General features: G+C 41.0%; 1 protein-coding gene across 4 annotated transcripts in view; it reads left to right on the forward strand.

The window, feature by feature from the left end:
• CIT (citron rho-interacting serine/threonine kinase) overlaps positions 1-13,432 on the forward strand; it is a 166,026-nt gene that overhangs the window by 132,962 nt on the left and 19,632 nt on the right. For all 4 annotated transcript variants that reach the window (XM_088465302.1, XM_088465323.1, XM_088465312.1 and 1 more), the window contains 7 exons: positions 4,277-4,470; positions 9,965-10,100; positions 11,132-11,236; positions 11,942-12,082; positions 12,172-12,279; positions 12,741-12,903; positions 13,084-13,248. In XM_088465302.1, coding sequence (XP_088321428.1) covers positions 4,277-4,470; positions 9,965-10,100; positions 11,132-11,236; positions 11,942-12,082; positions 12,172-12,279; positions 12,741-12,903; positions 13,084-13,248 — 1,012 coding nt within the window. The remainder of the gene's footprint in view (positions 1-4,276; positions 4,471-9,964; positions 10,101-11,131; positions 11,237-11,941; positions 12,083-12,171; positions 12,280-12,740; positions 12,904-13,083; positions 13,249-13,432) is intronic.

Here is a 13,432-nt window from a genome sequence, read left to right on the forward strand (position 1 = left end):
CCTAATGACAGGAGGGAAAGAATAGTATATCTGAGACAATCTTTTGTCCCTTTTTTCGAGAATACTGGAGGAAAATTAATAATTTGGATGGAGGTTTAGGATGTAACCACTCTCTAAATTCCATAGGTCCCTGAATACCTAAAGAAAATATTGGGTGGGATTTAATTCTGTTATGTGTACTCTTCTGGGTGGGTTTGGAGCACTGACACTTTTGAGTACATGCCTATCTACCTCTCTTTTTTTCCACCATGTGAGACAAAGGCTTGACTTCTGGATGAAGATGTTGTAGGTCTGGCCGGGAAGTGAACAAAATCTGTGCCCATTTTTATTGTTGAATGGGTTCACAGGAAGGAAAGTTATTATGGCTTGACTTAGTTATCCTGAACATACACAGATCAGCCCTAAAACTAAAACCACTGACAGGTGAAGTGAATAACATTGATTATCTTGTTACAATGGCACGTGTAATATTAGGCAGCAAGTGCACACTCAGTTCTTAAAGTTGATATGTTGGAAGTAAAAAAAATGGGAAAACTTAAGGATTTGAGGGATTTTGACAAGGGCCAAATTGTGATGGCTCGACGACTGGGTCAGAGCATCTTCAAAACAGCAGGTCTTACAGGGGGTGTTCCCGGTATACAGTGGTTGTACCTGTCCAAAAGAATTCCAAGGAAGGACAACCGGTGAACCGGCAACAGGGTCATAAGCGTCCAAGGCTCATTGATGCTCGTAGGGAGCAAAGGCTAGCCCGTCTGCTCCTATCCCACAGAAGAGCTACTGTAGCACAAATTTCTGAAAAATTTAATGCTGGCTATGATAGAAAGGTGTCATAACACACAGTGCATTGCAGATTGCTGTCTAGCCATAAACCAGTCAGAGAACCCATACTGACTCCACCGTCGAAAGCGCCTACAATGGACACGTGAGCGTCAGAACTGGACCATGGAGAAATGGAAGATGGCATTGGCTAATGATTTACATTTTCTTTTACATCATGTGAATGGCCGGTTGCATGTGTGTTTACCTGGGGAAAAGATGGAACCAGGATGCACTACGGGAAGCAGGTGAGCTGGCGGAGGCTGTGTGATGCTTTGGGCAATATTATACTGGGAAACCTTGGGTCCTGGCATTCATGTGGATGTCACTTTGGCACGTACCCTCTACCTAAACATTGCTGCAGACCAAGTACACCCCTTAATGGCAACATGATTCCTTGATGGCAGTGGCCTCTTTGAACAGGATAGTGACCCTCTGCCGTGCTGCAAAAATTATTCTGGAATAGTTTAAGGAATATGACAAAGAGTTTAAGGTGTTAACTTGGCCTCCATATTTCCCAGATCTCAAGCCAATTGAGCATCTGTAGCATGTGCTGGAAAAACAAGTCTGAGCTATGGAGGCCCCACCTCACAACTCAAGTACTCAAGAATTATTGGATGCTAAATCAGCACCACAGGACCTCAACCAAAAGCACACTTTGAAACTACTGCTATGGCAGAAATCCCAGATTAATTAAAAGTATCATGTAGGACTTCTTTGCTAAAGTATCCTGGGGTGTCCCTGACATGTTCCAATTAGAAACCAACCTTGTCAGGTTCTATCCAACTAAACTGTACCATCCATTGTTCAATGGAATTGCTGATCAAAGTCGATGATAAAATGTCTTAAAATGCCATATAAATAGATTTTAAAATACTACTGTACATGCGGTTGTGCCATCCTTGAGAGAGCTTGCATTTGGAATAAGTATTGCTGTTTACTTGGATGAGTGAACCACTGGTGTGTCCATCTTAGATGGAAGCTCTCATCTAGCCGTTTCACCAGAAGGCAATGGAAAGACTATAGGAATTCTCTTTAGAATTTGGGATTTCTTATCTGGGCTAGATCAGGCTTCCCCAAGGAGAATTAATACTATTTCCTCTTTTTAGGAAAAACCCACACTGTTTCGATTGTTCTGGGTCAGAAATGTTAAGAGCTGGACACCCCTCCATAAGTAGGTTGTCAAGCTATTTTTTTTACTAAGTGAGTCAATCTAATTGTGACATCCGTTCAAAATATGAATCTGTGAGTTCACCAACTTCACGAGAAGACAGTTTGGAATCACAACCATCTCCGAACAGTGCTTAAGATGTCTCTGCGCCGAACAAGAGTCTAAACAGCTCTCAAAGGTAGAGAACACTCATGCCAACATATTCGATATATTTTAAAGCCCTAGCCCAACGCAGATCAATCTGGGTCAAGACCTTTCTGATGTCAAGTGAGAAATAGGATGGATATCTCGCTTACACTGGCTCTTACAGCTGGGTTCTTCCAAGATATGTAATAAAAAAAGTAGGAAACCTACCCAATGGCGATGTCATATAATCCTGTACACGGTGGTCCAAGAACATATCTTTCAAAGTCTGTGAACATTCACCAACTCTCCTCCTTAAAGGCTGTTCCTTTGTATGATCAGCATTATCATAAATGTGGTTGTCATGGTGGTCCACCACTTCATAAGGTGTGTGTGTGTGTGTATGTATATATATATATATATATATATATATATATACACACACACAGTCAGGTGCATAAATATTGGGACATTGACAGAATTTTCATATTTTGGCCTCTATTCACCACCACAATGGCTTTGAAATGAAACAAGCAAGATGTGCTTTAACTGCAGACTTTCAGATTTAATTTGAGGGTAATTACATCCAAATCAGATAAACGGTGTAGGAATTACAACTGTTTCTATATGTGCCTCCCACTTTTTAAGGGTCCAAAAGTAATGGGACTATCAACTCAAAAGCTATTTCATGGACAGGTGTGGGCTATTCCCTTGTTATTTCATTATCAATTAAGCAGGTAAAAGGTCTGGAGTTGATTCTAGGTGTGACATTTGCATTTGGAATCAGTTGCTGTCGACTCTCAATATAAGTTTGGGGCTGCATTTCAGCAAATGGAGTTGGGAGTTTGGTCAGAATTAATGGTGTCCTCAATGCTGAGAAATACAGGCGGGTACTTATCCATAATGCAATACCATCAGGGAGGCATCTGATTGGCTCCAAATTTATTCTGCAGCAGGACAGCGATCCCAAACATACAGCTAATGTCATTAAGAACTATCTTCAGCGTAAAGAAGAACTAGGAGTCTTTGAAGTGATGATATGGCCCCCACAGAGCCCTGATCTCAACATCATCAAGTCTGTCTGGGATTACATGAAGAGACAGAAGGATTTGAGCAAACCTACATCCACAGATTATCTGTGGTTGGTTCTCCAAGATGTTTGGAGCAACCTCCCTGCCAAGTTCCTTCAAAAACTCTGTGCAAGTGTACCTAGAAGAAATGATGCTGTTTTGACGGCGAAGGGTGGTTACACCAAATATTGATTTGATTTAGATTTCTCTTCTGTTCATTCACTTAGCATTTTGTTAATTGATAAAATCAATATATATACACATTGCATAATGCATGTATGTGTGTTTTTGTGTGTATGTATGTGTGTGTGTGTGTATATATAATATAATATTTTATTTTTATTAGAAAACAAGAAGGAAAATAATGCGCATGCCCCTCACTCCCAAATCCAGTTCAAAATATGGCTCCATAAAGCAGGTGCACAACTGTCCTCCAGACCTAGAGAATGGGTTGCTGCCTACCAACCCCAATCCTGGCATTCTTAGTAGCTGGCTCTGCCATTTAAAAAATTCTCCTACATTTCTTTAAGGCGTGGGGGATTGTCCGTGAATTTGCCTGCTGCTCTGGTGTGTGTACACTATTTTAAATACCAGGGGAAATAGTGTGGAGAAGTCCCCTTTGGAGCCTTCGCCAAGAAAATCACAGAAGTGTGAGGAACCATCTGGGCTGATCTCATCTCACTGTACTTAATGAGCTACAGCAGTCCTGAATAGTAAAAGTATGAACAATAAATTAAAGAAAAATAAATGTCTTTAGCCTAAGATATCAAAGTGTCTGAGCATCTAACTCCTTGGGGACATATTATTCAACTGATTGGCTATAGAGGGCAGGGCTTTCTGTTTGGTAAAGTTTATACTCCTATGTGCCCAGCTCCTGAGCCAGCCTCTCCATCCCCATGGAAGTGGTATTGTCCAGTGAGAAAACATAAAAACAATTGTGATTTGCAAATAATTGCACAAGGAACAAGCTGCTTAAAAATAAAATATGCTTAATGATCTACAGGTTGCACACACCTGGCCTGTACAGTGTTTGTGGACTAAAGTGATTTGCAGAAAAAGCTGCACTTAACTAGAATTTGTGGTCTAATGTTTTCAGACAATGGAAGCACTAAAAACCACATGCACAATGTTGGAGGAGCAGGTAATGGATTTGGAGGCACTGAATGATGAGCTGTTGGAGAAGGAACGCCAGTGGGAGAGCTGGAGAGGTTCATTAGAGGATGAGAAGATGCAGTTTGAATGTAAACTTCGAGAGGTGCAAAGACTTCTGGATACTGAAAAACAGGGCAGGTGAGGTTTAAATACTATTCATATGTGGCCTAGATTCCCAAGCATACCACATAATTAAAGAGTAGCTTTCATCTACGCAAACTCCATTAACTAAACCATTAAAGAGATATCTGAACATACAGCTAAACATGTTACATTTATTGTCAGGATAATTCAAACTGCCGGATGCAGTCAGCTTTCAGTAGTGTCACCACATTTGCTCTGCTCTACATTAACATGGTGTCACTGGATTTGCACTGATTGATCACATTATTCAGAGCAAATCCAGTGACTTAGGAGTCTATTTACTAAGCAGTGTTAGGAGACAAAGTGATAAGTCTGTGATAAGGTGCCAGCCAATCAGCTCCCAACTGTCATCTCACAGGCTGTGTTTGAAAAATGACAGTTGGGAGCTGATTGGCTGGCACCTTATCACTTTCTTATCACTTTTCACTCTGTCTCCTAACACTGCTTAGTAAATAGACCCCTAAATGCTTTGTTCTCATTTAAAGGAAATCCGGTGACACTATGCTCATCACATGAAAATAGCGTCACAACATTTGATCTGAATGATGACGAGTATAATGTTACATTGCTCTTTATTATCTCATGAGCATTGCACCACTGGATTTGTTCTGAAAGATCATGTGAAAATAATGTAACCGGGTTTTCAGCTTACAAAGCAGCCTACAGAAAAATACTTCCCCATGAATGGTATGTATGTCAAAGCAGCTCTGCTAGTGAGTAACATCATGTTTCAGGCCCATCACCTATAATCTCAGGGACTGTTCCATTTAGCCATTTTTCCAGGGCTTCTCTATTCCTCTAAAAGAACTAACTGAAACCTATATAGGAGGATTTTCAACGGGAGAACAAATGACAAACCAAGAGCCATGAGAAAAATGGCTATATTTGACAGCCCCCTGGTCAGTGACATTTTAATAAGTGGTAGTGCAGGTTTAATAATTGTATATTTAATTTAGGGTTTCACTCAGGCTGTTTCATTTATTAATGATATACATGGTAGGCTATAGCGTTATACATTATCCTATCAAAGTAATGGGGATACTTAGTAAATATTTAGGCTTTCTGGCTTATTTGTTAGGTTAAAGTCTGTGAAACAGTGATTTAGCATGTCATTTGCTCAAATTATTTTCCAGACTCCCCGATTCCCTACTCAGTTCTTAGATGTTTATAACTTAAAATACTCATACACTATACTGACAAAAGTGATTGGACACCGCAGCGCAAGCGAAATGCAGACCATTGCACACGAGTTCCAAATGGCCACTAATGTGGCGGTTTCGACAAGAGTACTTCGTAGGGTGGCCCATGCACTTGCAGTTCTACGGAAACATCATTTGTTTTTATCAGGGTGACAATGCCACCTGTCATGTTTCCAGGGCAACGCTGGACTGGTATACAGAAAATTCAGTAACCTGGATGGACTGACCAGCTCAGAGTCCAGATCTTCACCTCACTAAGAACCTCTGGTACGAATTTTAGTGACGGGTGCGTTCTAGGCCGACTCTACCTTCTTCAGTGTCACAGTTGGTCACTGTAAGGCAGAATGGCAATACATACCGCCTGCTGTTGTCCAGGAACTTGTGGACAGTTGCCAAGAAGGGTGTCTGCAGTAATCACTGCACGTGGTGGACCTACAAAGTACTGATGGCATGAAAATCTATGATCTATTTGCTGTCAGTGTCCAATCACATTGTCTAAATAATGTAGTATTCTAGTGTGCGTTTTACATTTTGTTTGTTGCTCCCCCATTTGTTTTTCAATTTTTGTTTTAATGTATTAGGTGTTTATTAGGAGATGAAGACTAATTGACATCTAGAATTGTCAGTTACGATAGAGCACATATAAGAATAAAAAATGTGTTCTGTTTTTTAAGTAACTACTTATATTGCAACATTACTTTCAACTTGCACTTGTTGAACAATACAACACTGAATATATCAATGTTGGCTACCAAATGGAAGTTGAGTTACTCAAATGTTTATCATTCAATTGAGGGTACCATAGGAATATAGTGCATTTATAAGGACTTTGACACTTTAAAAATCTGTTAAGCTCCTCCCTCTTTATCCTCATTCTGCAATTAATAGAACAGGGTGCTGGACTGTCTTGGTAGCCTGTATTATTTTTTTTTCTCATTGCAGATATTTTTCATTTACTTTGCTCGCCTGGAGCAGACAGTATGAGGTTCCCGATTTATATAATTTTGCATTGATGTTAGATGAAGTCCTTAGATGCCATGAAACAGTCCTTTGCCACCCAGGGAAGTTAACATTGGTCTGGTCCACGAAGAAGCTGGTGAATAATTTCTCACATAGTTTGTACGCATGGAGGGTTTTCAGCCCAAACAGCAGCTTCTGAGGTGGAAGTCTGTCCACTTCTGTACCAGAATCAGTGGTTAATTTCCACACTAGATACAGTGGTGAAGGGCACCATGGATTGAGGATATCATAGCTCTCATCAGAACATCCACTCAATGTTTCTTCACTGCCAGTTTTCCGATGGACCGAAAAGAAAAGTCAGGCCCTTCAGAAATGACTTTTGCCAGCATTAATGTGGTAATCACATTAATGCTGGCAAATCTGAGGGAAAGGGTTCCATCCCAACCTATTTTTTGTCCAAATGGTTCTTTTCAGCCAATGAAGCTGAGAAATTATATAGATTTGTGTTTTCTCAGCCTAGATTACTGGTGGACAAATTAGCAAATTAGTGTCCTAAGAGAAGGGATGATGGTAAGAAAAGCAGAGCCAAGAACAGATCCTTGTGGGTCCCCAATAGATAGTGGCAGTAGAGGGGAGGATGAGAAAGAGGTAGAGCAACTCAAGGAGTGGTTTTATATGTAGGAAGTGAACCAGAAAAGAACCACTGTCCCCAGCTGGATGAATGACTAAAATAAATCTAGTATATTGCATTATATTCTTTCCCCTAAATCTATTGGGGGACAGTGGGCACACATGCATTTACGTTCTAGGTTCCATTTTAAGTTTAGCAAGGTTTATTTCAGTGGTGGTGGTACTGTTTCTTTGTCTTGGGTTCTGTCATTTTGGATTTGGTTTGAACAATAACGAAGTTCTCTGCATGATGGGATATAGACGGGGGAGAAGCAAAAACATCTTCCAGATCATTAAAGTGCCATAGTTGTAATGGTGACTCTTGTTAGAAGAGTGACCAGGGGGTAGGACACTGGGTCCGTAACCTATTAACTTGAGTGCTGTGAATATATATATTTCCGGCCAAGGCAGTACACTGGGCTATGGGTGTACGAGGTGTTAAGTGCACATCAAATGGTGCTGGTGGCGATTAGTCCACACGTGGAATAGCTTAACCAGGCATAAATACAGGTGACAATATCTAAAAGGCGCTGATAGATACCACTTATGTGTAGCTCAATAAAGAAGTCGTGTAGTGGCAGTAACACTTGCTACCAAGTAAAGAGGATCTTTCCCTCAAAAATATAAAATAACTGGAATAATGGAGCGCTTATCAAACTGCCATGCACTGATAAAATAATTCACACCGGTTTCTCGGCTCTCTGGCTGTTTCCTCAGCCTTCTGTGGAAACAGCCAGAGAGCTGAGAAATCGGTTAAGCAAAGTCCCCCACTGTGACAAATGCGGAAGTCCTCGGGACACAGAAGCAGCATGCAGATTGCAGCATTTGAATACTACACATAAGGAAGCAGTCAGTGCCAGCTAAAGAAATAGACAGCAGTTACCATCTACCTACCTGTCTCCCACTGCAGCTGTTATTATCAAGATTCTCTGTGGCTCATCTTGAATATCAGTGCTAATAGCAACTACTGACAGGAAAGGTCAGAGTGTGCTGGTAAACAGCTCAGTGTAAACATCTTTCTCTACAGCCAACAACTGTCTACCGTTCACCCTGATCTGACTGGTCACTGGCATCTGCCAGCAGTTTCAAGTGAGTAATACAGATTACTATGATTCCCTGAACAAAGGCAGCATAATATAGAGAGTTTCTTCTGCAATAATTGTGAGAAATGGACTGTGGCTATTGACCTACACTGTCTGATTAATTATATATACTGATGATATAAGATAGTGTGATAGTGTGTGCATTACACATAATCCCACCATTGTGCTGGGAAATAACTGTGCTAATATGCAAATGACTTTCACTGCTTCCCACTAAAACAGGATCCAGCTGATGAACCCTTTTCCACTGATTAGTAGGGTTTATGTCCTTGTCTGCTTAAGTGTGCCTAAAGAAGGAATACTAAAGCTGGCCACACACTAGACCAATTTATATCCAACCATCCAACTAGTTGATTGGTTGGAATGAAAATCTGGTAAGGGGTTAAAGCAAATGACAATCAGCAATTTGCTCCCAAACGCCGGAAAATGGACTAAAAACTGTTGTTTGAACAAATTGTTTAGATCAAACATTTAACAAACTTGTCTGACGACCATTTTCATCTGTTTTCTGGCATTTAGGAACAAATTGCTGATCATCAGTTACTCCCATACATTACCAGATTTTCTTCCAACCAATCAACTAGTTGGCTGGTTGGATGAAAGTTGGTCTAGTGTGGCGCCAGCTTAACTCCACTGCTAGTAACTTTTATTAATGCTGAATGAAAAACTGATTTTCTTTGCTAACACATTGCATATCTTTAATGACCAATTGCTGAGTTGTTTAGACTATATAGAGAAATATATCTAAATGTGAAGTCACTTTGGTAGTTATGATTTTATTATTTAGGAATCGCCATTTGTATTGTGCTTTTTATTAATATTTTTAATGTGTACTTTATTAGTGTTTTATAAATCTTATTAAAACTTGAATTATTGAATCAGTGCATTGCAGTTTGATAAGCGCTCCATTATTCCAGTTATAAATACTGGTGGATGTAGACCCATGTGTAAGGCAGGTACAATATAACTGGGTATCGGATGCAACCTGGGAAAACAAAGCATACACCCTGATGGCGGTGTTCTCCGCTAAGTAAGCAGTGGTTATACAGGGTGTCTGGGACACTTGTAGGAGCATGGTTGGCTGAAACACTGGGGAGAGTCTCAGGGCACTTCCTTCTAACATGGACGCCAAGCAGAAAGACACGTGGAGAAGCTGCGCAGCGTATGTCAGAGGTCACACTTCCTGATAGAGCTGTGCCAGGTTCTAGAGACCACCGGCTCTGTCTAACATGGATGGAGGCAGCGAAGAGCACTCTTCACCCAAGAACTCTATATCCCCAGTACAGTGTTCACCACTGGATTGAGGAAAGAGTATTTAACATAAGTTTAAACAATTGTATGTTTTAGTTTCCTCGTTTACAATGTGCCTTTTGTTACGAAGCTACAAGATCCATGAGATAGTGACAGCACAGTCATTTTAAAATGTTGAGCTGTATGTCGCTTTCTTAAAAGCTTTCTTACATAGTGTTTCACCAACTTGTGGGGTGAATGCTTTCATTGGCCTTCATTAAACTCTTCATTAAATCCTTCAACTCTCTAAATTTCCTTTAACTGCAGAGTTCGCGCTGACCAACGCTGCACTGAGTCTCGACAGATGGTGGAACTGGCAGTTAAAGAACACAAAGCAGAGATTTTAGCCCTTCAACAAGCACTAAAAGATCAAAAACTGAAGACTGAAAGCCTGTCAGATAAGGTTAGTATAACATTAGAAAGTTCACAAATATCTTTTGCATCCACTACAGGACAGGTGGAGTTGCACGCTGATCATGATGACTTGTAGTAATGCTGCCAATGCAATCCTGAGATGTGGATGGCTCTGTATATGTGCAAAAATACTCTGTTTCTGCACATTTCTTTTGAGAAATTTGCACTCACTTTGCTGCCAACTCTGCATTGGTCCCATTGTGCTCTTCATTACTTCCCTCCTGCTTCAGGAAGGACAACAGTTTCCTCAGAGCATTAGCAGCCCTGTGTCCTTGATAGATGAGGTATGGATGTTAAATGCAGCATATACCAAATTGTAAACCTTATGGAAAATTTGATGTGTAGTGGAGTATTACCTCTCCCCTCGGGATGCTAGGGCTTGGGATCCCGGCGGTTAGAATTCTGATGCTGGCATTCCAACCAGGTTACAATGCTGATGCCTCCAGGTAAAGTAACCTAACCCTACCCCTAACCGTCCCTCCCTGCAGCCTAAAACTAACCTCCCCTAGTGCATAAACCTAATCCTGCCTTCCCGCAGAATAAACCTAACCCCCATCCTTCCCTCAGCCTAAACCAATCTTTCCCCCTAGTGCCTAACCCTAACCCTCCCCCAGTACTTACCTTCGTGATCCTGGCGGTCGGGATACCAGTGCCTGTATTCTGATAAGTGTCAGGATTCCGGCATCGGCATTCTGAACGCCGGAATCCCAGCAGTCGGGATTATGACAGCATCCCCTCCCCTCAAACATAAAAGGAAACATCCTGCCAACTTGCAGTGGAAAGGAAAGGATGTCCCTTTTTTACCTGCAGTGACATCAATGGCCAAGTGTTTGCTTGCGTCCACCAGTATGTACAGATTTTATTACCAAAGAGACTGAAAGCCAAACAATAAAGTATAAGCTTGTAGTTTCCTGTGCACTATTCCTAACCATTGATAAGAGAGAGAATGAGAGTAACAAGACATTGATGGTGGACATGGGCACTTAACTTGAACCCTCATCTATTTCTTAAATCTCGCAGCTAAACGATCTGGAGAAGAAACACGCAATGCTGGAAATGAACGCACGCAGCTTGCAGCAGAAGCTGGAAACAGAGCGAGAACTGAAGCAGCGACTGCTAGAAGAGGTAGATGAGACCACTCATTTGTGCCGTGTTTCTTTCTTCTGGTAGGCAGAGGTTTTATTAAATACATTGTGTTGAAATAATGCTGCCATATTTAAAGCAAAGGCAAAATCATTTATTTCACATTTGTGTTATTATGCTGAGTGTTCAATTTTCACCAAAGACCCAACCAATCTGCTCCTCCCCAGACAGCTATCTCTGCATTTGAAGGGATTTATTTTTTTGTGCCGAAAGCTTTAGGTAGATAGGAAGAAACAAATGTGAGATGTAAATGACATTTTGATTTGGCAGGTACTCTCTTACTAGTGATTAGAGCATCATGTTCATTCTTGTTTTTGTTAACGTGTGATATTGCCCTTTAATGTCTTTATTTAGAGTTAGAAGTTAATCCAGCAAGAAGATGCAGTTTTACACCATGATTCAATGCAGGGGCACATATTTAAATTCTGTGGATTGATATAGGAGGTGTGCGTGTCCTAGCAAACTCTAAATTGCTGTGTAAGTATGAAGCTGCCCGCTATTTGTGTGCTACACGTAAAAGCAGGCAGCATTTTCTCTGGATGCAAAGCAAAAATAGCATTTGCACCCCTTGCATCGCAACATGGTTTGTCCTGGTAAAATCTGTTCCCTTTTGCTGGTTTTCCTCCAAACTCTATATGAGGCCCTGAATTTTCAGTCCACTTAAATGTTCTGTTTTGTGGCGAGCAGCAGGCAAAGCTACAGCAGCAAATGGACCTTCAGAAGAATCACATCTTCCGTTTGACTCAAGGACTCCAGGAAGCTCTGGATCGTGCAGATTTGCTGAAAACAGAGAGGAGTGATTTAGAGTATCAGCTGGAGAACATGCAGGTACACTAAGTGCATCACTGCATAGTATAAAAGAATTGTATCATCCTGCTGTCACGCTGCAAGATCACGTCTAATTTCTGCTGTGATAGGTTCTCTATTCCCATGACAAAGTGAAGATGGAAGGAACTATTTCCCAGCAAACCAAACTCATTGATTTCTTACAAGCAAAAATGGATCAGCCATCAAAGAAGAAAAAGGTAAATATCTTTAAACAAAGGTAATAATGCACTTTAAACAATTTGTTTCTTACAAGCTAACAGTGTCCTATGGCAGGGATCGCAGTTTTGGAGTACTTACCCCTTACTGTGCTGCTTGCATCCTCTCCCTACGTTGAAATGGGGGAAGTGAAGGAGAAAACACCAGAGCTGGAATCAGCATTGCATTATTGAGCATTATTCTCCTGCTTTGTTAATGCAGTGAGGGAAACTTGTGCAGCTTTGCCAGGGCTCCCAGTTCTGGTAGTTAGGGAAAGGCAGCTGGTAACTATTAATTATTAGTATTATTACTTTGCATATTCTTTCATCAAAATTAAGACAATTTAATGAATTCTATATTTTTATTATATGTTTTATTTTTCTATTGCACTGGGAGTATATTGCTTTTTGCAGTTTAAGACATTTTTGCAAATAGAATTGCTTGTGTTGGATTTGTATTGCAGGGTCTATTTGGCAGGCGCAGAGATGACCCCATGCAGGCATCACAAATTCCCTTGCAGTACAATGAGCTAAAGGTAGCTCTGGAAAAAGAGAGAGTGCGGACTGCAGAACTAGAGGAAGCTCTACAAAAGACAAGGATAGAACTCCGATCTGCTAGAGAAGAAGGTAGAACTCACAGGTCCTCATGGTTTAAATTCTATGGAGAGTTTTCTCATTCTTTTGTTTGTGATCCAATGGCTATAAGTGTTTGCCAATATGCTTGTAAAAATATATATTTAGTTTTTCTGATGGGGGGTTGGTATTTGATGGTAGTAGATTTTATGAACTTCCTCTCACCTTCTGCAGCTGCGCACCTAAAGGTGTCCGACCATCCTCTTCCATCTACGCCTGGTACAGCAAGGCAGCAGATTATCATGTCTGCTTTGGTTAGGTCTCCCGAACATCAACCGAATGCTGTCAGTTTGCTGGCCCCTCAGTCAAGTAGAAGAAAAGAATCATCTACACCTGAAGGTAAGTCATTTATTTTACATTGTGCCAGTGACTATTCATGAAGACCTTCCAACTCTCATCCTAACCCACCTCATGCTCTTTCCTCCCTATCTTCCCCTTCTGTGTCACGCCTGTCTGTCTGCCCCTCCCTTTAGAATGTAAGCTCTCACGAGCAGGGACCTCTTCCCTCATGTGCTTCTCTTTA

This window comes from Taudactylus pleione, unplaced genomic scaffold (genome assembly GCF_031769625.1).
Source record: "Taudactylus pleione unplaced genomic scaffold, aTauple2 ptg000062l, whole genome shotgun sequence".
Lineage (NCBI taxonomy): Eukaryota > Metazoa > Chordata > Amphibia > Anura > Myobatrachidae > Taudactylus > Taudactylus pleione.